The 26259-nt window shown below is 41.5% G+C and overlaps 1 protein-coding gene and 1 long non-coding RNA gene across 2 annotated transcripts in view; one reads left to right on the forward strand and one right to left on the reverse strand.

Moving 5' to 3' along the window:
• The window catches only part of FSTL4 (follistatin like 4), a 1598383-nt gene that overhangs the window by 1557426 nt on the left and 14698 nt on the right, over positions 1-26259 (forward strand). Inside the window, exon 14 of the mRNA XM_077266082.1 lies at positions 3936-4043. Coding sequence (XP_077122197.1) covers positions 3936-4043 — 108 coding nt within the window. The remainder of the gene's footprint in view (positions 1-3935; positions 4044-26259) is intronic.
• The window catches only part of LOC143776580 (uncharacterized), a 264308-nt gene that overhangs the window by 17550 nt on the left and 220499 nt on the right, over positions 1-26259 (reverse strand). The gene's annotated exons all lie outside the window — the stretch shown is intronic.

Consider the following 26259-nt stretch of genomic DNA (forward strand, 5'->3'; position numbering starts at 1 on the left):
CTGATGTACAGGAGTCATGCACATGGTCACTTGAGTCCAATACTGAGGCTTATTCTCAGCCAATGGTGTAGCATCAATACCCCTCAGTGGAATAGGGAAATCCAAAGGCTCCAGGACAAAACCACAGCGCCTGGCAAACGACAAATCCATCAGGTTCAGGGCAGCACCTGAATCCACAAAAGCCATAACCGAGTAGGATGACAAAGAACAAATTAAAGTAACAGACAAAATGAATTTAGGCTGTATAGTACCAACGGTGACAGATTTAGCAATTTTTTTTACGCGCTTAGAGCATGCTGAGATAACATGAGTTGAATCACCACAGTAAAAGCACAACCCATTTTGACGTCTATGATTTTGCCGCTCAATTCTGGTTAGAATTCGGTCACATTGCATAGACTCAGGTCTCTGTTCAGAAAACACCGCCAGATGGCGCGCAGACTTGCGCTCCCGCAAATGCCGATCAATCTGAATGGCCAAAGCCATTGAGTCATTCAGACTTGCAGGCGTGGGGAACCCCACCATAACATTCTTAATGGCTTCAGAAAGACCTTCTCTGAAATTTGCAGCCAGGGCACACTCATTCCATTGAGTAAGCACCGACCATTTCCGAAATTTTTGACAATACACCTCAGCTTCATCCTTGCCCTGAGAGAGAGTCAGCAAGGCCCTTTCTGCCTGGTTCTCAAGATTAGGTTCCTCATAAAGCAATCCAAGCGCCAGAAAAAACGCATCCACATTCAGTAATGCAGGATCTCCCGGCGCCAGGGAGAAGGCCCAATCTTGAGGGTCGCCACGTAACAGGGAGATAACAATTCTAACTTGCTGAGCGGAATCACCAGAGGAACAAGGTCTCAAAGAAAGAAATAATTTACAATTATTCTTAAAATTCAGAAACCTAGAACTATCTCCAGAAAACAACTCAGGAATACGTACTTTTGGCTCAGACATAGGACTGTGAACAACAAAATCCTGAATGCTTTGCACCCTTGCAGCAAGATGATCCACACTAGAAGTCAGACTCTGAATATCCATGTCTGCAGCTGAACTCAAAGCCACCCAGAGATTAAGGGGATGAGAGAAGCTGGACAGACTGCAGCAAAGGGAGAGGAAAAAAAAAATTGTACTTAGGACTTCTCTTATCCCACTTCTGCGATGCATTAAACACTTTTCAGGCCTGCTGTACTGTTATGATCCCAGTTGCTTAGGATAACAAATCTAACCAGCTAAGTAAGAGATAATAGGACAAGCTCTGGGGATGTGGTAACTGGACTGACCGCAAACCTGATTCTAACCAAACACACTAAAGGTAGCCGTGGAACGTTTCCTGAAATCCTAGACGTCTCTTCACGGCCTGAGAAACTGACTACCCCTAAAGAGAAAGTAAGACCTCACTTGCCTCAGAGAAATACCCCAAAGATATAGAAGCCCCCCACAAATAATAACGGTGAGTTAAGAGGAAAAGACAAACACAGAGATGAAACAGGTTAAGCAAATGAGGCCCGCTAACGCTAGATAGCAGAAAATAGCAAGGGATCTGTGCAGTCAGTAAAAAAACCCTATGCAAAAATATCCACGCAGAGAATGCGAGAACCCCCACACCAACTAACGATGTGGGGGGAGCAACTCAGCACCCCAGAGCACCAGCAAGCAGAGAAATCACATATTAGCAAGCTGAACCAAAACACATAGTTCACAATAGAGTGGCTTGACACGAGGAATGTGACTCTTGTAGCCCATGTCCTGAATACAACTGTGAGGAGGCTCTTGAAGCAATGACTCCTGCAGCAATCCACTTCTTTTGAATCTCCCCCAAATTTTTGAATGGCCTTTTCTTAACAGTCCTTTCAAGGCTGTAGTTATTCTGATTGCTTCTGCACCTTTTTCTAGTACACTTTTTTTATTCCACTCAACTTTCCATTAATATGCTTGGATACAGCACTCTGTGAAAAGGCATCTTTATTAGCAATTACCTTTTGTGGCTTACCCTCCTTATGGGGTGTGTCAATGTCTGGACATCTGTCAAATCAGCAGTCTTCCCCATGATTGTAATGCCTACTGAAACTGACTAAGGGACTTTTTTACTGCTTAGGAAGCCTTTGCAGGTGTTTTTTGTTAATTATTCTAATCTACTGAGATAATCACTTTTGGGTTTTCATTGGCTGTAAGCCATAATCATCAACATTAACAGAAATAAACACTTGAACTAGATCACTTTGTTTGTAATGACTCTATATAATGTATGAGTTTCAATTTGTCTGTATTGAAGAACTGAAATAAATTAACTTTTTGTGATATTCTAATTTTTGAGAAGTACCTGTACATACAATTTGTTTATATTTTTATTTGTCTCCACTCTGTTTTAGAGATACATGGCACTGAAATTACAGAGCTGGTATTTCATTCATTCAGCTCTGTGGGCTTGTACTTTGATGCTAGTGTAACACTGTCCATTCATAAGAAGGCAACGTCCATAAGTAGGAAAAAGTAGTCGCTCACAGTTCTGACCTAAATAAAACGTCCATTGAGGTCTTGAACTGTACTAACATGGAAATGTAAAACTTTGTGATGAAGCTGACATCTTACTTCCTAACAGTAATACTTACCCCCAGTTCTTGGCTGATCCCATAATGCTCCTCATTGTAAGGGTAGGTTCAAATGACTGGTTTCTTCACTTCCGAGAAAAACATTCCGATTATTCAGATCAGACTTTGACCAGAGTGGCATTAGCTTTTCTTCGGCATGCAGGTCAGGAACTTGGCCTCACAAGACAACACTGACAATACCTCCCAGTCCCTGCCTCCCACCCTAATATTGACAGCAGCATTATGGCTCATGCACATGACTGATTTTCTCGTATGAGTGCTATCCATGGCTTTCACGAATAGCACTTGAACCCATGATACTTTATGGGGTTGTTAACATGTCCGATCTTTTTATTGGACCGAGTAGTCCACAGAAAAAATCAGAGACATATTGGAGTGTGGGATCAAGATTGGCAATGCAAGTCAATGGGTCTGTATAAAAAATCGGATGGCACTTGAATGCCATCTGATTTTTACGAACTGATGCCACTTTAATCAAAATCTGATCAAAGTCTAGTATAAATAATTGGACAGTTTTTCTTGGATGTGGAGAAATTAGTCATGTGAACGTATCCTAATAGTGAGGAGCATCATGGGATCAGTCAAGGACTGAGTATTATATTATTGTTATGGAGGCATTGTCAGCACTGTCAAAAAGTTTTAAATGACCATGTTGGCACAGTTCAAGACTTCAATGAGTGATTCATTTAGATACGAACTGTGAGCATCTACTTTTTCCTACCTATTGACGTTGCCTTTTTATGATAGCACAGTGGAAGAAAAGTACTTGAACACAAAGCTGAGCAAAATAAAATACCGAGTTGAAAGAAAATGCCAGGTATATCCACAAAGGAGTCGAGAGAAAAAACTTTATGTATATTCCTTCTACTAAGACTAGGAATGAACAGCTTATAGGGCACACATTGGTAAAAGACCTTATTCCCCTTTAAAGTTAGGAGACAAAAGTTGCAAATTTGGCACAACTTGACATATGATTTTTTTATTTAGTGCAATTTGTGCCAAAATTAGTCATAAGCCAAATAATAAATATTGGTCATTAATTTCAGATTTCAGCATTCTTTTATAGATTTTCACTTTGCTTATAACTATAATTACAGTACTTTTATTGCTCCTTTGAAATCCTATTTATTTATTACCAGCTGCTGTTTTTTTCTCTGAAAAGGCTGATGTTTAGTAGTTACTAATTATCAGGATGCATTGCTATATTACTTTTTTGTTAACTTTAATGTATGTGTTGCTGTAGGATGTGCCCCAATTACATGTGAGAATATTCCTGTGATAATACATTTAGCTTTAGTCATGTAATTATAATTTTTGTCTTTTTTGAAGACAATACAAGTGGACCCATATCCCGCAAAATTACTTTATGACAAATCCCATGACCAAGTCTGGATTCTTAGCTGGGGAGATATAAATAAGTCACATCCATCTTTACAGGTATGTCTATTTGAATGAGCAGAAAATATAAATAAATTAATATAATATAATTAATGGCTGTATATTTTGCCATAAGTGGTTAATGCATGACAAATATTGAGTGACAAGAACATCTGTTTTCCAAAACTTATTTTAACTTGCTTTCAATTTTATTTGATGTCAGCAGATGATGAAGATGAACACTGGCCAGTCATCTTTTATTTTTTGTCCTTTTGAAGTTGTCATTGTAGCTAACAGAGAGAAACTCAAAAAAACACATTATAAAAAGCAGATTCACCAAAACCTTGTCAAATGACAAATGCACTAGCAGGGTGCAGCAGGCCCCCACTGATAAAGGCTGGAGCAGCACAGGCACAAGCTACTGATGAGAACAACCACCCACTCACCTAAATAATAGAGGTTTGGCTGCCTAGTAGCAAAAATGCACAAAGATAGGGCTTACATAAGACGCTATTCACACAGATAAGTGTTATGCACAGTGTCTGGATAACAGCCTATTGATTACGTCCATACGCCCATTCATTACGCCCATAGTATCAGCAGGTGGGTTGTCCAGCACTATATATATATGCACCACACAAAAACAAAGCCAACATAAAGGGGCCCTGCCGCACATTGCAAAAAATGAAAAAAAGTGCAATAAAAAGATGAAAAAATTAATGCATATAATAAATACATTAAATGAGGTATTGGTTACTATTTTGGCCAGATAAGTGTGATGCACAGTGTCTGGAAACTTCACACTAGACCCCAAGCAGCTTGAATTGTCTATCTCTCCACTCTTCCTCCAGACTCTGGGACCTCGATTTCTAGTGTGAACAATCCACAATCAATGGTGGTTTTAGGAGCCATGTCTTCTGCTGGTGTGGGTCCACTGTGTTTTACCAAGACTAAAGACAGCACAGCCATCTACCAGGAAATTTTAGAGCACTTCATGCTTCCCTCTGCTGACAAGCTTATTGGAGATGGAAATGTCATTCTCCAGCAGGAAGTGGCACCTGTCCACACTGCCAAAAGTACCAATACCTGGTTTAGAAACAACAGTATCACTGTGATTTATTGGCCAGCCAACTCGCCTGACCATAACCCCATAGATAGTCTATGGGGTGTTGTCAAGAGGAAGATGAAAGACACCAGACCAAACATTGCACATGAGCTGAAGGCTGATATCAAAGCAACCTGGGCTTCCATAACACCTCTGCAGTGCCACAGGCTGATCGCCTCCATGCCACGCTGCATTGATGCATTAGTTGATGTCAAAGGAGCCCCGACCAAGTATTGAGTCCATTTACTGAACACACATTTCAGTAGGCCAACATTTCGGATTTTAAAATCATTTTTTCAAGCTGGTGTTATAAAGTATTCTAATTTACTGAGATCATGACTTTTGGGTTTTCATTGGCTGTAAGCCATAATCATTTACATTAACATAAATAAACACTTGAAATAGATCACTCTATATAATCTATGAGTTTCACTTTTTGTATTGAAGAACTGAAATTAATTCACTTTTTGAAGATATTATAATTTTGTGAGATACACCAGTATGACTGTAAGCCAAAATGATCCATTCTAACAAACAGATGCAAATCCTTCTATCATGCAGCACAAAACACAGAACAGGATGTAGCATAGGTAAAGTGGCCTCAAACTGGTGATACCTACATTACTTGAATAAAATAGCTACCAGAATGGACAGTGTGGTGTTCTTTTTGGATCACGCATAAAAAACAAAACACTCAATGTGCTCTATTATTCTACTGTGTTTGTAACTACACCGCAGAAAAATAACTATGTGGAAGTTTTTTAGTTTTCTGTAAATATGAACATATTAATACTTCTATGTTTTAATTATAATACTCCACAATCAGAACATTAAAATCTGCTTGCTAAATATATATATATATATATATATATATATATATATATATATATATATATATATATATATATATATATATTGCCTTTAACAAAATAAACTTTGTTTCTCTACACAGAGAAGTGAGATGCCAGACTGTGACTGTGATTTTCCTTGTGAACTGCAATCATTTTTTTCATAGCCCTAAAACGTGTTATTTTGTGGATGCACTTAATTTGTCCTAAAATCACATAAAATACGCCATATTGAAGTAAGTAGGAGATAGAAAACAAATTTCTTGCAGAGTTGGAGCTTATAACATAATGTTGAAAGACAAAGGAAAAATAATTCATTCTCCAAAACATTTTTTGCTATCTTTTAATAGAAGTATAATAGAATTTCCATCTGTGTTCCGGGTTCCTAACACACAATTCAAAATTGTGTAATGTAGGCATGTACTTCACGTCCACAGGGATAGCTGTCCAAATTAATGGATCATTGATCAGAAAACTTAAATAGTCTTTCTTTTTCCAATCTGGTATTTTTTTCTCAAATGTCTCCACATGCTTTTTCCAATAAGCCAGAAGAGCCCAATTTTTAAGGTGTAATTGTCCGTTCTCAAATTAAGCATTTCCACAATTGGATGTGTTTAATAATAATGTTTCTGTGCTGAGATAATCTTATATATGTTCCCCTGCTGTGTTCTGTGTAATGGCCGTGTCTGACAGTGCAGGAACATGATCATACCACATGTCTTGGGCAGGGAAGAAAGCAAAAGACTATACAGATATTGCAGCACGTGATCACAGCTCCTGGGCAGGGGGTAAAGCAAAAGAGTATACAGACAGGACAGTGCGGGATCACAGCTCATTCTTTCTTTCAGGTAAAACATTTCACTGCCCGTTTTTAAACAATGTTTTACCTCAAAGAAAATGGGGTGGAGTGATGAGTTGTATTTCTTAGTGGCATCATTTCAGGGTACAAATAAATTGTTAATCTTTTATTAACTCCTTATGGGAAAACAAAATATCAATTCAACCACAGTTTTTTCTTGTGTTTTAAAATTTTTGCTGTCGTTCTGCACAAATGAAATATTGGCTTTATTCTGTGGGTTGGTATGAATGTGGCAATGCCAAATTTATATAGTTTTATTGATGTTTTATCATTTTGCACAATAAATACACACTTGGGAATTTTTTTTTTGTGTCGCCATATTCTGAGAGCTATCAATTATAACATTTTCTACCAGCAGAGCTGCATGAGTGCTTATTTTTTACTGTAGTTTTCAATGGTGCCATAATGTTGTATATGCAACTTTTTGATGACTTTGTATTACACTTTTTAGGGGGCAAATTCAGTACAGAAATGTAAGGCTGAGGTATATTTATTTGTTATCTAAACACCGTTCATCACTCTACATTTACTCTACCTTTCAGTTTGATCACTTCAATTCTAAATGTATATAGGTTTATTTTTATTTTGGTATTTTGCAACTTTTGTTAAAAAAAACAAAATAACTTATTTTTTTTTAGTTTTTGGTCATCAACATCTAACACACACAACTATTTTTTTTTTGAGGCAAGATTAGCAGAAATTGTAATTCAAGCTCCATTTTTCATATTTTTATGGCATACACTGGGTATAATAAATAATAAAATAGTTGTAGAGTGAAGGTTGTTATAAATTTGGCAATGATAAATGTGTGTTGTTTTTATAAAATAACAAAAATCGTAATAACGCCTTACCAATTTTCACTGCGTCTCTGCTGAAACTAACCCGCAGACTCTCTTAACCTGACTCCATTAATGGCATGGCATGTCACCAATCTTTGCTTACGCAGATGGCATTTTGACACTACAAAGGTTACCACTTTGGCCAGTAAAGGCCCCCACACACATTAGATGGCTGTTTGCCAAACAATGCTCTGGCTGATTGCTCGGGACTCGGGAGCCATCTCAGCCGACTTTCCCATACACAGGAAATACATTGCCAATTGACATGTCGGAGAGCGGCTTATCTTTGAGAGACCAATGTGTTCTGTAGTTAGAAATCAGACATGTCCAGTCATCTCCCCGGGCACCTCCATAAACCTTAGATTATTGCTGAACCCACTGATATCAGCAGATTCAAACAATATTTGTATAATGTGTATGGGGGCCTTAATTATGCGGTGATCAATCTATAGTACAACCCCCAGGTATAATGTGTCATTTACAGTAATGGTCTCCTAAAATGTAAAAGAAAACCTGTCATCAGAAAAAACACTATTAACCTGGAAATATGGGGTTAATCTGCAGGTTAATAGTGTTATTATGTTGGCTGACACCTGCACTTAGACTAACGCTGCAAGAAGAAAATTTACTTTATTCTCTCCAGCAACATCCTGTTTTAATCAGGGTTGGGTGTGTGGTTTCAGTCATAGGCACAGCGCTGCCACTGATTCAGTCATGGTTCTGAGTATACAGAGTGGCACCTATAACTGCATCCCCGCCCGCAGCCCTAATGACAGGAGCGCAGTTACAGCTGTCGCTCTGTATTCTCATAGCAGTGACTGAACCAGTGCCACCCCTATAACTGAGACTACATCCCTGGCCCTGACTGACACTGACTTTGCACTTGGTCGGCTGTCAGTCAGGGAAAATGTCATACAATCATAGAATCATAGAATGGTAGAGTTGGAAGGGACCTCCTGAGTCATCTGATCCAACCCCCTGCTCAAAGCAGGATTCACTTATTCATCCCAGACAGAGGTCTGTCCAGCCTCTGTTTGAAAACTTCCATGGAAGGAGAACTCACCACCTCTCGTGGCAGCCTGTTCCACTCATTGATCACCCTAACTGTCAAAAAGTTTTTCTAATATCTAATCTGTGTCTCCTCCCATTCAGTTTCATCCCATTGCTTCTAGTCTTTCCTTGTGCAAATGAGAATAAAGATGATCATTCTACAATGTGACAGCCCTTGAGATATTTGAAGACCGCTATTAAGTCTCCTCTCAGTCTTCTTTTTTGCAAGCTAAACATTCCCAAATCCTGTAACCGATCCTCCTAGGACATGGTTTGCAGACCGGTCACCATTCTGGTCTCTCTTCTCTGAACTTGCTCCAGTTTGTTGATGTCTTTTTTAAAATGTGGTGCCCAAAACTGGACACAGTATTCCAGATGAGGTCTGACCAAAGAGGAGTAGAGGGCAATAATGACTTTGTTTGATCTAGACTGTATGCTTCTGTTAATACATCCCAGAATTGCATTTGCCTTCTCTGCTGCTGCATCACACTGTTGACTCATGTTCAGTTTATGATCTATTAGTATACCCAAGTCTTTTTCACATGTTCTGTTGCTTAGCCCTATTCCTCCCATTTTGTATATGCTTTTTTTCATTTTTATTGCCCAGGTGTAGCACTTTGCATTTTTCCTTGTTAAAAACCATTCTGTTAGTTGCTGCCCACTGCTCCAGTTTATTTATATTTTTTTTAATCCTCTCTCTCTCTTCTCTGGTATTAGTTATCCCTCTGAGCTTTGTGTCATCAGCAAATGTAATCAGTGTACCCTCAATTCCTTCATCTAAATCATTGATAAAGATGTTGAACAATACAGGGCCCAGGACAGAACCCTGGGGTACCCCACTTGAGACATTCTTCCAACTGGATGTGCAGCCATTTACGACAACTCTTTGGGTCCGATCACTAATCCAGTTATGAATCCACCTAACAGTTGCCTTGTCCATTCCATACTTAGTCATTTTTTTCAATAAGGATGGCGTGAGATACTTTGTCAAATGCTTTGCTGAAGTCAAGATATACTATATTTACAGCATTTCCCTGATCCACCCAGTCAGTGATTCTGTCATAGAAGGAAATTAAGTTAGTCTTACATGACTTATAAGTTACAAACCCATGCTGACTCCGGTTAATCACTTCATTCTTATCCAGGTACTTACATACATGTTGTTTAATAATTTGTTCAAAGATCTTTCCTGGTAGAGAAGTCAGACTCACTGGCCTATAGTTCACTGGGTCCAACTTCTCGGCCTTTTTGAAGATAGGAACATTTGATCTTCTCCAGTCTTCTGGGACTTCTCCTGTTCTCCAAGAATTTTCAAAGATTATGGAGAGTGGTTCAAAAATTTATTCTGCTATCTCCTTCAGTACTCTGGGGTGTAATTCATTTGGACCTGGAGACTTGAATTCATTTATGTTAGCTGAGTGTTTCCCCACTATCTTTCTGTTTATAGATATCTGAGAAGAGTTGTGACTGAACCAGCACCGGCGGCGCTCCAATAACTTGACTATATCTCTCACCCTGACTGACACTGACACTTCATTGGGGTCGGCTGTCAGTCACTGCTGAGGGTGCAGTTACAATCACCTTTCTGAGAAGAGTGGTGACTGAACCAGCACCGGCACCACCCCTATAACTGAGACTACATCCCCGGCCCTGACTTACACTGGCTCTGCATTGACATCAGCTGACAGTAAGGGCCGAGGGTCCGCCTCTTTGAGAAGAGTGGTGACTGAATCAGCACCGGTGACGTCCCCGTGACTGAAACCTGAAAGTTGCCAGGGAGAATAAAGTTACTTTTCTTCCCAGAGCGTTCAGCTAAACGCAGGTGTCAGCTAGCATAATAACGCTATTAAACTGCAGATTAACCACATATCTGAAGGTTAATAGAGTTTTTTCTTGTGACATGTTCCCTTTAATATGACTACTCCCCTGGTGGCAAACACACATGTGATACAATACTGCTATTCTTATGTGGTATTCCTGATGAAGGAGTTCTTTGAAACTCAGAAATGCGTTGAATAAAGACCACTTTTAATAATACCTTTGGACTACATGGTTCAGCAGTGCAAAGTTTGACCACGTTCTTCTGCTATTGCAGTTTTATTATAAAATTGTGTTACTTTTTATTTAAGAATACTATGATTCACAAGTATAATGTTCTTTATTTACAATCCTCATGCTACGACACTAACAATAGAAAGTCTTCCTAATATATAGGTCCACTAGAATCCTTTACTGTTGTTTTCTTTATGTATTTTTCACTGGTATAAACGCCGTATTTTCAACTTGATTGCACTAAAAATGTTGTCTTAGCCCCCGGCAACAGTTTTGTGCTGTTCATTCTGATCTAAGATGCCCCCATGGTGCTACTAGTGTTAAACCTACTACCATTTGACTAGTGAAGTGAGAAAATATGATCTGGTAATTCGAAAGAGTGTCATAAGTGAAGCATCGGACTGCCATTAAGGAGCAGTACAGTAGTTCTGTTTGCCTGACCTCCAACATAGAGATATAAGCTGTTGGGTCATACTTGCTTTCCTAAACAGATGGACTGAGCCTTTCTGGGCCACCCCGGTATCTAATGGACCAGTAACAACCTCAGAAGACCTAATAAACAGAAAAAAAGGAACATTTAAAATAAAATCTTCATAGATATTAACAGAAAATGTTCTCAATTGGCCAAGCATTTATGCTGTACAAGGTTGTCAGCTGCTAATTAAAGCAATTTAATCTAACTGTAATGAACCACGAGTAATGCCTACAGTGAAGGTTAAAGTACTACACTGCTAATGCTAGAATTCCTAGTTAAATGTTTCACAAATGTAGCAGAAGTAATGTTAATGGAGCAGATAGCAACCGTGGTGTAAAGTCATCATGCAGATATTATGTGCAGCAAAATAATACAACACAAGGAATCTTATATCTGCATGTATGTGAGAATATTACCATTCAGAGTATGTTTCAGATAAGACAATAATTAGCATGTTTCATTTGGTCACTTTTTATTATAGATAAGCCTTCTTTGAATATCCTTTAATATTCTGTATCCTCTATTGAACTGTGTGTCCTCTGATGCTGCGATCAGAGGCAGCTTTGCATTTGCAAGCTGAAAGGAATGTGGGAACGTGGAAGCTGCCTGGATCAGGAGCTAACAGTATGCTCCAGTAATCCAACAGGCTTCCTATAGTATATAGAATTGTATATTTCAACATTGAAATTGCAACACCAGAAAGGGAAAGTAGTTGTGGAGTAATGATAACCACAGAAGTTATAGACATGTGAAGGATATGCAAATGAAGAAAAATCAAAAAATTAATTAAAAACATCTCAATATATTCAGCTTCGAGTATGAGTGATATGCACAAGAATACATGCATTTAACATGCCTTGGCTGATATCAATGATGTTAATAATGGTTGTCATACAAATATCCTGCCACACTGAATGCACTTCATCAAGATCAACTGCTGGCAGCTTCTTTTGCAATTGTCAAACAATGACGTCCTAGATATGTTCAATGGGAGACACGTCTGAAGATGCTGCAGGCCATGTTAGCACATTTTGGCATGTAGGCTGCTCACGTTAGCATGAGCAACATGCGACTTAGCATTGCCATGTCAACAAACAGCTTCTGGGACACTGTCATGATCCCATGTAAAGGCCTATTAATGGAGTTGAGCACATGGTCTTCAGACCAACCTCCGAATGTCATTTCATCCAAGTCAAAATTAAGAATTATCACTGAAGAGGATAGACCTTTATTCCAACCTCCAGCACCAGCTTTCTCTGCACCCTGATAGCCTTTGATAGCGATGGCAATGAAACATCTGTAGCTGGACATCTGGCTTATAGCTGAATGTTATGCAAATGCCTTTTGATGGTTCTTGAAGACAATGTTTAATGTTGTTGCCTTAGGCTTGGTTGGTTACTTTTCTAATCTGATGATGAGACCATATTGGTAATGACATAAAGTGTTCTTTACAAGGGAATTTCACACCAAGCATACTTCTGGAATAATGATGTTGGGTGGCATATAGTACCATAGCCAGACCCATGTAGCCTTCATATTAGTTACCCTGGTAGCTTGGTATTAAATTGATTTTTTGTCATGGAACAAGTGATATGGACATGTTCCCAGTGTCACATGAGTTGTTTTTCAACTTCACAACATCTGACTGAATGTAGCTCATGCTGCTTAGAGCAGCCTGAGTGGCCTTAATGTGTAACCATGGCCTGTAGTGTCTCTTAACTTGTTTTCCATTATGCACAACTGGGAAATTTGTTGATATTTTCAATGGTGCTGCCAACAGTGGATTTTGATGATTTGCTTGTTCAAATGCACTAAGCGTGGCAGAAAATTTCTCAGACAGACATTAATAACCTCATTGAGAGCTGCCACTGTGTGTGGCGCTCATGCTCGATGCTGAATGGAAGTTTTGATTATTTGTTTCCATCTTTTCATCATTTGCATATCATAAACATGTCTGTGGATCTTGTGATTTCCACAACTTCACAACTTTTTCTTCTTGGTGTGCAATTTCAAAATTGAGTCGTATAAATTCACTATCTTCCGCTAACTCTAGAATTTCTCTTGACTTGCCATAAGCATTACTTTAATGTCATATATTGTATATACTCGAGTATAAGCTGACCTGAGGTGAAGTTGAGGCATCTAATTTTGCCACAGAAAACTGGGTTAGCTTATTGACTCGAGTGCAAGCCGGGTATGCATTATCCCGTCATCTCTGTCCAGCTATGCGTGGTTTCCCCATCTCTGTCCTGGTATGTTTGACTTCCACATCCTTTCCTGGTATGCAAGGCTCCACTCGTCCTGTCCTGGTATGCGTGGCTCCCCTCCTCCCATTGTTCTATACATGGCTCCCTCCCTCCCATCGTTCTATGCATGTCCAGTCCTGTCATATAAATGGTTCCCCCGGTCCTTCGTATGCATGGCCTCCCCGTCCCGTCGTCGCATGCATGGCTCCCCCTGTCCCGGTATGCATGCTTCCTATTAAAAAAAAAACATTATACTCACCCTCCTCCGCACTGTTGCAGCATCTCAATGGTCACAGCGCCTGCAGCTCTTCCTGTGCTGAGCGATCACCTGGCACGCTCATTAAGGTAATGAATATGCGCTCCACGCCTATGGGAGTGGAGACGCGTACATATTTATTACCCTAATGAGTGGTGCCAGGTGACCGCTCAGCACAGGAAGAGCTGCAGGTGCCGGGACTAGGGTTGAGTGACTTTTACTTTTTTGGGGTCGAGTGAAGTCGGCCGATTATCGCGAAAAGTCGGGTATCGACCGAAACATGAAACCTAATGCAAGTCAATGGGGAAGCATAGTCGGCAGTGAGTGGAGGCCAGGAAAACACCTACAGTGCCCATTTTAATGGCAAAAACATCCATTCTTGTTACTGAAGCTTGTCAATCTTAATTTACTTAATAATAATTGATAGGCATTGGAAAATGGGGGTCATTTGGCTAAAGTTGTGGGGGGTAGGGCTGGTTCAAGTTTTTAGTGGGCCCAGGAAACGTGGACTACGTCACGGCGGTGGAGCAGTGAGAGGTAAGTATGTCAAGTTTGCAAGTGCTGTGATCCTGAGCAAGCAGGGGGGCCCACTCATTGGCATTGGCACTGGCACAGGGCCCCTCAAAGTACAGCGGTGTGTTTGCACGGCGGGGGCGCCTCCCACCGGCAGCGACACTTTTGCGTACTCTGAGGTGCCCTGTGCCAGTGACGTCGCCAACGAGTATGCCCCCCCACCTGATGAAGGAACCTGCACTTTCATCTGCACCTTCCTCTTTGTCCCTGTGTAAGGTGGTATAGCATGCGGGAAGGGGAACCTTACTTTCAGCAGGGTCAGATTCTGGCTGTGTAGAGTGCAAGGGGAATGTTGGTCTGGGTCAATGTACCAGCAGACTCATCTAGCAGTGGCTGGGCAATGGGCAGGATGAGGAGGAAACACAGATATAGGGCCAAAGAATAAAGTAGGCTAAATGCAGTTCAAAATTGGTAACAGGACTAAACAGGCGGCATTGCTTTGTTTAGTGGAGGACAACTGTAATGAGAGGCTGACACAGTTAGTAGGCCCAAGTAATAAAGTGGGCCAAATGAAGTTCAAAATGGGTAACAGGAGTAAACAGGCGGCACTGCTTTGTTCAGTGGAGGAGAAAACCAAGGAGCGGCAGACACCGTTACTAGGCCCCAACCAAAGTAGTAGGGCAACTGCAGTGTGACATTAAAAAATACTCAATGAGAGCCTGAAGGTTGAAGCTCAGACAAGGAAACCTGGAGGAGAACACCAAGGAGGAGGAGAACACCAAGGAGCGGCAGACACCGTTACTAGGCCCCAACCAAAGTAGTAGGGCAACTGCAGTGTGACATTAAAAAATACTCAATGAGAGCCTGAAGGTTGAAGCTCAGACAAGGAAACCTGGAGGAGAACACCAAGGAGGAGGACAACACCAAGGAGTGGCAGACACCGTTACTAGGCCCCAACCAAAGTAGTAGGGCAACTGCTGTCTTATATAAACAACTACTTAATGAGAGCCTGAAGGTTGAAGTTCAGCTTTTTCAGTGGAGGACAGCGTGAATAAGTGGCGCAGCAGACAGACAAAGGTAGTATGTGTTAACTTAAAAAGTTGGCTCTATGCATTTTTAAATTAGTTACAGGGGTGCACAGTCAGCATTGGTGTGGTCAGTGGAGGACAATTGGAAGGACGGACCGCAGACAGACTTCCTAGGCCTAAAAGAATAAAATAGGCTCTATGCAGCTTCCATTAGGTGCCAGGGGTACTCAGGCAGCATTGGTGTGGTCAGCGGAGGACAATTGGAAGGAGGGACCGCAGACAGACTTCCTAGGCCCAAAATAGTAAAATAGGCTCTATGCAGCTTAAATTTGGCTACAGGGGTACACAGGCAGCGTTGGTGTGGACAACGTAGGACAATTGGAAGGAGGGACCGCAGACAGACTTCCTAGGCCTAAAATAATAAAATAGGCGCTATGCAGCTTCCATTAGGTGGCAGGGGTACACAGGCAGCATTGGTATGGTCAGCGGAGGACAATTGGAAGGAGTGTCTGACACAGTAAGTACTCCGAGTCCCAAAACCTAAATTGATGTTAATGTATCCCAAACAAAAACAACCCCCCCCCCCCAAAAAAAAAGGGTGGCATACTTAGGTACAGGGGTGTGCTCCTATGCTGACTTTCAGACATTGTAATTTGGCGCAAAGTATTTACTGGTGTAAATGTAGGACAGGGCCCCTGAATATTTGAACTAGCATCATACATGTCAACAAATTGTTATTGTCTATGCCAGGCATGGAAGGATTTCAGCGCATAGACTAAACAGTGGTGGAGCAGCGACAGATAATTTTGCAAGTGGTAGAGCACTGTTTGACCTTGGGGGGGACACTCTCTCCTGGCCGGCGGTACAAGCCCAGGGCCCGTCATGTTACAACGGTGTGTCTGACGTTGGGTGCGCGCCACCACCGCCAGAGACACTTCATTGTACTATGAGGGACCCAGTGCCAGTGCCGTCAACCAAAAGTGGGCACACCCACCTCGTCAGACAAACGGCACTCTGATGGGTGCTTACGACAAGTGGCGAGACCATGGCCCCGTGGGGGGAGTTAGGCCATTTAGGGAGGTGTAAACATGTTGTATGCTGGACAAACAGCAGCTGCAAATTAAGAGATTGGAACAGTCAGTAACACCAGTCCCAAAGCAAGACCTTTTTACAGGAAAGCTGGGTTTCAGCCGGGAAAGGTGGGGCAAAATAATTTGAAATCCATGAGTGGTTCATTTTAATGAAGGTTAGATCATCAACATTTTGGGTAGCCAGACGAGTCCTTTTTTTGATCAGTATTGAACCAGCAGCACTGAATACTCTTTCTGATAGCACACTAGCTGCTGGGCAAGCAAGCTCCTGCAATGCATATTCAGCCAATTCAGGCCAGGTGTCTATTTTGGATGCCCAGTAATCAAAGGGGAATGACGGTTGAGGGAGAACATCGGTAATGGAGGAAAAATAGTTAGTAACCATACTGGACAAATGTTGTCTCCTGTCACTTTGAATGGATGCTGCTGTACCTGTCGTGTCTGCGGTCATTGCGAAATCACTCCACAATTTTTTGGGGAGATATGTGAGACAAGTGATTTAATCTGGCCCACTGTTATACAGTAGGTTTTCTTCGGCAGAAAAACAAAGACAGATGCCAAACACAGGACTGGCACTGATGCAGATTTGCCAATCTTAATCTCCCACTTTTATTTTTTTTTCTGGGAGAATTGTGAAGAAATCAGGCCCACTGTTATACAGTAGGTTTTCTGTGGCAGAAAAAAAAAAAGCCACACACAGGACTGGCACTAATGCAGATTTGCCAATCTTAATCTCCCACTTTTATTTTTTTTTCTGGGAGAATTCTGAAGAAATCAGGCCCACTGTTATACAGTAGGTTTTCTGTGGCAGAAAAAAAAAAAAGCCACACACAGGACTGGCACTAATGCAGATTTGCCAATCTTAATCTCCCACTTTTATTTATTTTTTTCTGGGAGAATTGTGAAGAAATCAGGCCCACTGTTATACAGTAGGTTTTCTGTGGCAGAAAAACAAAGATAGATGCCACACACAGGACTGGCACTAATGCAGATTTGCCAATCTTAATCTCCCACTTTTATTTTTTTTTCTGGGAGAATTGTGAAGAAATCAGGCCCACTGTTATACAGTAGGTTTTCTGTGGCAGAAAAAAAAAAAAAGACACACACAGGACTGGCACTAATGCAGATTTGCCAATCTTAATCTCCCACTTTTATTTTTTTTCTGGGAGAATTGTGAAGAAATCAGGCTCACTGTTATACAGTAGGTTTTCTGTGGCAGAAAAACAAAGACAGATGCCACACACAGGACTGGCACTAATGCAGATTTGCCAATCTTAATCTCCCACTTTTATTTTTTTTCTGGGAGAATTGTGAAGAAATCAGGCCCACTGTTATACAGCAGGTTTTCTGTGGCAGAAAAACAAAGACAGATGCCACACACAGGACTGGCACTGATGCAGATTTGACAATCTTAATCTCCCAATTTTATTTTTTTTTCTCGGAGAATTGTGAATAAATCGGGGCCACTGTATTAGAGCATATTTTCTGTGGCAAAAAAGTGGCTTGAAGAGATATAACAAAAAAAAAAAGGGACTGTACTACAATTACTATCTCCCTACAGTTATCTCAGAAAAGTATGTCAGGCAGCAATAAAAAGGACTGCTGCACACAAAAGCCAAAAGTGTGGACAAACAAACAAGATAGCTGTGCAGAAAGGAAGGAGCAACAGGATTTGTGCTTTGAAAATAGCAGTTGGTTTGCACAGCGGCGTACACACAGCAACGCAGCTATCAGGGAGCCTTATAACCTACAGAGCTGTTGCACAGAAATCGAGCCTCCACTGTCCCCCCAAAAAAAGGTGGTGTTGGACAGTGGAAATCGCTACAGCACAAGTGGTTTTGGGGTTAATTTACCCTGCCTAACGCTATCCCTGCTTCTGACGAAGCGGCAGCAACCTCTCCCTATGCTCAGATCAGCAGCAGTAAGATGGCGGTCGGCAGGAACGCCCTTTTATAGCCCCTGTGACGCCGCAGAAAGCAAGCCAATCACTGCCATGCCCTTCTCTAAGATGGTGGGGACAGAGACCTATGTCATCACGCTGCCCACACTCTGCGTGCACCTTCATTGGCTGAGAAATGGCGCTTTAAGCGTCATAGGAAACGCGACTTTGGCGCGAAGATCGTGTACCGCATGGCCGATCCCACACTGGGATCGGGTCGGGTTTCATGAAACCCAACTTTGCCAAAAGTCGGTGACTTATGAAAATGACCGATCCGTTTCGCTCAACCCTAGCTGGGACCATCGAGATGCTGCGAAGGTGCGGAGGAGGGCGAGTATGATGTCTTCTTGAAGCCGGCGGCTGCAGCTGTCTCTGTGCGCTATAAGAGAAATGAATATTCATTTCTCTTTAGCAGCTGCACAGTTACAGCCAAAATAATGTGCTGAAAAACTCGGCTTATACACGAGAATATACGATACATCAATAAAAGGTATAAGAATATGCTATGGCGATATTCAGAAATAATTCTTGAAGCTTAATACTTTGCGATAGAAATAAATCCTGTAGCACTATGGGGGAGCTTTTAGATGAATTAGTACAATGTGATAAGGAATTTGCATTTAAGTGTTGCAGAAAACACCTCAGCGATTTGTCTGTTGCAATTTACTTTCTATTTCAGGCGTTGAAACATAACACTTCATTTAAAATACAAGGTTCATGCTGGCTTTTCCTAAATTGATTAATGATTATTCTTTATCCATCCAAATTACTCTAATTTTAACACATCTATTAATCACAATAAAAACAGGGTTTTCTAATTTCCTGAACATGCAAAGAAATGTAAATGATATTACGAGGTGGAAACTGAGCATTAAATAATGTGTTTTCCTATCTACTTGGAGAAATCCTTTCCATGTAAGTGATTTGCAGTCATTTACACTGTTCCTCTGCTGCTGTTACACAGAAGTTTTATCTCTGTTATTAAATAAAGTTAATTTATGATACTTTCAAATATGTTGCAACAGTCATAGTTTGCTTTTTTTACTGGATGTGAGACTCTCATTTCCTTTAAGAATGTTAAGGCTACTCCAGAAAGATTGTTAAAGGGAATCTGTCAGTAGGATCAACCCTCCTAAGCAGGAGTGTAACTAACGAGGTCGCAGGTGTTGCAGCTGTGATGGGGTCTGGAGTGCTTAGGGGCCTGTCCAGCTCTGGGCATTCATGTCCTCCTTCGCTCCAATTCCAAGTGCACTCCCAGTGTTTGAAATCTGTGTGCTGTTTCTTCCTGGTATAATGCGCGTCCTCGTCATTTCCGGTCCTGTGCATTGTGGGGGAGTATTGGGTGTATACACAATACACCCCACACTGCACAGGACCGGAAATGAAGTGCTGCAGCGTCATACCAGGAACAAACAGCACACAGATTTCAAAACCCGGGAGTGCCCTTGGAATTGGATAGAGGGAGGAGATGAACACCCAGAATGTCTGCATTTCCAAAGACATCACCCTAATTAGCATAGGGACATGTAAGTTATAAAATCATTTTTCTCAGCGATTACGGTACAGTATTAGGTCAGACAGGGATGGTTAAGGATGTACTAGGAAGCTGGCGGAACAGGTAGTCATTAGTGATGAGTGAATATACTCGTTACTCAAGATTTCCCGAGCACGCTCGGTTGTCCTCCGTGTATTTTTTAGTGCTCGGAGATTTAGTTTTTTTCTCCGCAGCTGGATGATTTACAGCTACTAGCCTGCATGATTACATGTGGGGATTCCCTAGCAACCAGACAACCCCCACATGTACTTTGCCTGGCTAATAGCTGTAAATCATTCAGCTGAGGCGATGAAGACTAAATCTCCAAGCACTAAAAAATACTCGGAGGACACCCGAACATGCTCGGGAAATCTCGAGTAACGAGTATATTCACTCATCACTAGTAGTCATAGGTTTGTGGGCATGAAGTAGATGACAGGTTCCCTTTAAATGCTAAATTATCTCATGTAAAGTAAAAATAATTCACATGCTGACAACCCACATCAGTGACATTCCAACAATGTCATTGTTATGTTTGCTGATGCTCATGTTTATGTCAAGTGAGTGCTGGCAAGATTTTTTGGGGTTTACATTTGGCACGTTGGCATTTAAAACAAGATTGCCTAGTACTGTACTGTAAGTAATACAGTTGTATTTTTTAAATAATTTATTGGTGTCCCATAAAAACCCTCTAGATCTGTGGAGTGGAGATCTGGAGTGCAGCAGCATTTACTGAGCTATGCACTGACCAGCTGCCAAATCAAAACAGAATTGTGGACTGTATATATATATACCTTATATGCTATGCCAAATAGCGCATTAACCCCTTCACACCCAAGGGTGGTTTGCACGTTAATGACCGGGCCAATTTTTACAATTCTGACCACTGTCCCTTTATGAGGTTATAACTCTGGAATACTTCAACGGATCTTGGCGATTCTGACATTGTTTTCTCGTGACATATTATACTTCATGATAGTGGTAACATTTCTTCGATATAACTTGCATTTATTTGTGAAAAAAACAAATATTTGGCGAAAATTGTGAAAATTTCGCAATTTTCCAACTTTGAATTTTTATGCCCTTAAATCACAGATATATGTCACGCAAAATACTTAATAAGTAACATTTCCCACATGTCTACTTTACATCAGCACAATTTTGGAACCAAAATTTTTTTTTGTGACGGAGTTATAAGGGTTAAAAGTTGACCAGCAATTTCTCATTTTTACAACACCATTTTTTTTTAGGGACCACATCTCATTTGAAGTCATTTTGAGGGGTCTATATGATAGAAAATACCCAAGTGTGACACCATTCTAAAAACTGCACCCCTCAAGGTACTCAAAACCACTTTCAAGAAGTTTATTAACCCTTCAGGTATTTCACAGGAATTTTTGGAATGTTTAAATAAAAATAAACATTTAACTTTTTTTCACACAAAATTTATTTCAGCTCCAATTTGTTTTATTTTACCAAGGGTAACAGGAGAAAATAGACCCCAAAATTTGTTGTACAATTTGTCCTGAGTACGATGATACCCCATATGTGGGGGTAAACCACTGTTTGGGCGCATGGCAGAGCTCGGAAGGAAAGGAGCGCCATTTGACTTTTCAATGCAAAATTGACTGGAATTGAGATGGGACGCCATGTTGCATTTGAAGAGCCCCTGATGTGCCTAAACATTGAAACCCCCCACAAGTGACACCATTGTGGAAAGTAGACCCCCTAAGGATCTTATCTAGATGTGTGGTGAGCACTTTGACCCAACAAGTGCTTCACAGAAGTTTATAATACAGAGCTGTAAAAATAAAAAATCATATTTTTTCACAAAAATGATCTTTTCGCCCCCAATTTTTTATTTTCCCAAGGGTAAGAGAAGAAATTGGACCACAAAAATTGTTGTGCAATTTGTCCTGAGTACGCTGATACCCCATATGTGGGTGTAAACCATTGTTTGGGCGCAGGGCAGAGCTCGGAAGGGAAGGAGCGCCATTTGACTTTTCAATGCAAAATTGACTGGAATTGAGATGGGACGCCATGTTGCATTTGGAGAGCCCCTGATGTGCCTAAACATTGAAACCCCCCACAAGTTACACCATTTTGGAAAGTAGACCCCCTACGGATCTTATCTAGATGTGTGGTGAGCACTTTGACCCAACAAGTGCTTCACAGAAGTTTATAATGCAGAGCCGTAAAAATAAAAAATCATATTTTTTCACAAAAATGATCTTTTCGCCCCCATTTTTTTATTTCCCCAAGGGTAAGAGAAGAAATTAGACCACAAAAGTTGTTGTGCAATTTGTCCTGAGTACGAAGATACCCCATATGTGGGGGTAAACCACTGTTTACGCGTTGGGCGCATAGCAGAGCTCGGAAGGGAAGGAGCGCTATTTTACTTTTCAATGCAAAATTGACTGGAATTAAGATGGGATGCCATGTTGCGTTTGGAGAGCCCCTGATGTGCCTAAACATTAAAAACCCCGACAAGTGACACCATTTTGGAAAGTAGACCCCCTAAGGAACTTATCTAGATGTGTTTTGATAGCTTTGAACCCCCAAGTGTTTCACTACAGTTTATAACGCAGAGCCGTGAAAATAAAAATTCTTTTTTTTTTCACAAAAATGATTTTTAGCCCCCAGTTTTGTATTTTCACAAGGGTATCAGGATAAATTGGACCCCAAAAGTTGTTTTTCAATTTGTCCTGAGTACGCTGATACCCCACATGTGGGGGGAAACCACTGTTTGGGCGCATGACAGAGCTCGGAAGGGAAGGAGCGCCATTTGGAATGCAGACTTAAATGGATTGGTCTGCAGGCGTCACGTTGCATTTGCAGAGCCCCTGATGTACCCAAACAGTAGAAACCCCCCACAAGTGACCTCATATTGGAAACTAGACCCCCCAAGGAATTTATCTAGATGTGTTGTGAGAACTTTGAACCCCCAAGTGTTTCACTACAGTTTACAACGCAGAGCCGTGAAAATAAAAAATCTTTTTTTTTCCCACAAAACTTATTTTTGGCCCTCAGTTTTGTATTTTCCCAAGGGTAGCAGGATTAATTGGACCCCAAAAGATGATGGCCAATTTGTCCTGAGTACGCTGATACCCCATATGTTGGGGTAAACCCCTGTTTGGGCACACGGGAGAGCTCTGAAGGGAAGGAGCACTGTTTTCCTTTTTCAACGCAGAATTGGCTGGAATTCAGATCGGATGCCATGTCCCGTTTGCAGAGCCCCTGATGTGCCTAAACAGTGGAAACCCCCCAATTATAACTGAAACCCTAATCCAAACACACCCCTTACCCTAATCCCAACAGTAACCCTAACCACTCCTCTAACCCAGACACACCCAACCCTATTCCCAACCGTAAATGTAATCCAAACCCTAACCCTATCTTTAGTCCCAACCCTAACTGTAGCCCAACCCTAGCCCCAACCCTAGCCCCAACCCTAGCCCTAACCCTAGCCCTAACCCTAGCAATAACCCTAGCCCTATCACTAGCCCTAACACTAGCCGTAACACTAGCCGTAACACTAGCCCTAACCCTAGCCCTAACCCTAGCCCCAACCCTAACCCTAACCCTAGCCCTAACCCTAGCGCCAACCCTAGCCCTAACCCTAGCCCTAACCCTAACTCTAGCCCCAACCCTAACCCTAGCCCTAACCCTAGCCCCAACCCTAGCCCTAACCCTAACCCTAGCCCTAACCCTTGCCCTAACCCTAACCCTAGCCCTAACTCTAGTCCTAACTCAAGCCCTAACCCTAACCCTAATGGGATAATGGAAATAAATACATTTTTTAATTTTTTTATTTTTCCCTAACTAAGGGGGTGATGAAGGGGGGTTTGATTTACTTTTATAGCGGGTTATTTAGCGCATTTTTATGATTGGCAGCTGTCACACAGTGAAAGAAGCTTTTCATTGCAAAAAATATTTTTTGCGTTACCACATTTTGAGAGCTGTAATTTTTCCATATTTGAGTCCACAGAGTCATGTGAGATCTTGTTTTTTTGCGGGACGAGTTGACGTTTTTATTGGTAACATTTTCGGACACGTGACATTTTTTGATCGCTTTTTATTCCGATTTTTGTGAGGCAGAGTGATCAAAAACCAGCTATTCATGAATTTCTTTTGGGGGAGGCGTTTATACCGTTCCGCATTTGGTAAAATTGATAAAGCAGTTTTATTCGTCGGGTCAGTACGATTACAGCGATATCTCATTTATATCATTTTTTTTATGTTTTGGCGCTTTTATACGATAAAAACTATTTTATAGAAAAAATAATTATTTTGGTATCGCTTTATTCTCAGGACTATAACTTTTTTATTTTTTTGCTGATGATGCTGTATGGCAGCTCGTTTTTTTGCAAGACAAGATGACATTTTCAGCGGTAACATGGTTTTTTATATCAGTCTTTTTGATCGCGTGTTATTCCACTTTTTGTTCGGCGGTATGATAATAAAGCGTTGTTTTTTGCCTCGTTTTTTTTTTTTTTTTTCTTACGGTGTTTACTGAAGGGGTTAACTAGTGGGGCAGTTTTATAGGTTGGGTCGTTACGGACGCAACGATACTAAATATGTGTACTTTTATTGTTTTTTTTATTTTATTTAGCTAAAGAAATGTATTTATGGGAATAATATTTTTTTTTTCTTTATTTAGGATATTTTTTTTATTTTTTTTCTACACACATGTGGGGAATTTTTTTTTACTTTTTTACTTTGTCCCAGGGGGGGACATCACAGATCGTTGATCTGGCAGTGTGCACAGCACTCTGCCAGATCTGCGATCTGCTGTGCAGGGCTGCAGGCTTACCAAGTGTCTGCTCTGAGCAGACACTCGGTAAGCCACCTCCCTCCCTGCAGGACCCGGATGCCGCGGCCATCTTGGATCCGGGACCTGCGGCAAGGAGGGAGTTAGGAGACCCTCGGAGCAACGCGATCACATCGCGTTGCTCCGGGGGTCTCAGGGAAGCCCGCAGGGAGCCCCCTCCCTGCGCGATGCTTCCCTATACCGCCGGTACACCGCGATCATGTTTGATCGCGGTGTGCCGGGGGTTAATGTGCCGGGGGCGGTCCGTGACCGCACCTGGCACATAGTGCCGGATGTCAGCTGCGATATGCAGCGATATGCAGCTGACACCCAGCCGCGATCGGCAGCGCTCCCCCCGTGAGCGCCGCTGATCGGTGATGACGTACTATCCCGTCGGTGGTCATACGGGCCCACCCCACCTCGACGGGATAGTACGTCAGATGTCAGAAAGGGGTTAAATAGGAGATTAGTGAGGGTAATGTAAACATTTTGGCATGGGGTGGGTGACCCATTTGAAAGTTTGCACTGGGCCCATAACTTTGTAGTTACGCCACTGCTCCTAAGTCATCTATACGTGTATGGAGGCAATAAGATGCCAAATAGAATGATACCTTGATGTCTGCTATCTATTGCCTTGTTTCAGAAAAATCCACATTTTTCAAATATGTAAATGAGCTCTTCAGGACTATGGGCCAGACACAGATCTGCATGAGAATCTGCCTCCAGAGGTTATTTTATATAAAAGGAGGTGTTCCCAATATGATGTGTAATGGCCACTCTCTGCTCAACTGATCTCACTGCAGAGCTGTGTGTGATTATAACTGGCACATCTGTAGGTTCCTCTCAGCTTCAGCTTCCATCTCACAGACACCAAGCATTGCAATATTGCTATAATACAGGAGAGCTGTGAGAGCTGCAGTTGTCCATGTGTTTATTATGAGATAAAGTTCATTTCTACTGTTCTGTGTTAGTTATACACTCACCGGCCACTTTATTAGGTACACCATGCTAGTAACGGGTTGGACCCCCTTTTGCCTTCAGAACTGCCTCAATTCTTCGTGGCATAGATTCAACAAGGTGATGGAAGCATTCCTCAGAGATTTTGGTCCATATTGACATGATGGCATCACACAGTTGCCGCAGATTTGTCGGCTGCACATCCCAAAGATGCTCCATACAAGGCAGGATGGATCCATGCTTTCATGTTGTTTACGCCAAATTCTGACCCTACCATCCGAATGTCGCAGCAGAAATCGAGACTCATCAGACCAAACAATGTTTTTCCAATCTTCTACTGTCCAATTTCGATGAGCTTGTACAAATTGTAGCCTCAGTTTCCTGTTCTTAGCTGAAAGGAGTGGTACCCGGTGTGGTCTTCTGCTGCTGTAGCCCATCTGCCTCAAAGTTCGACGCACTGTGCGTTCAGAGATGCTCTTAGGCCTACCTTGGTTGTAACGGGTGGCGATTTGAGTCACTGTTGCCTTTCTATCAGCTCGAACCAGTCTACCCATTCTCCTCTGACCTCTGGCATCAACAAGGCATTTCCGCCCACAGAACTGCCGCTCACTGGATTTTTTTTCTTTTTCGGACCATTCTCTGTAAACCCTAGAGATGGTTGTGCGTGAAAATCC

Source organism: Ranitomeya variabilis, chromosome 5 (assembly GCF_051348905.1).
Source record: "Ranitomeya variabilis isolate aRanVar5 chromosome 5, aRanVar5.hap1, whole genome shotgun sequence".
Taxonomy (NCBI): domain Eukaryota; kingdom Metazoa; phylum Chordata; class Amphibia; order Anura; family Dendrobatidae; genus Ranitomeya; species Ranitomeya variabilis.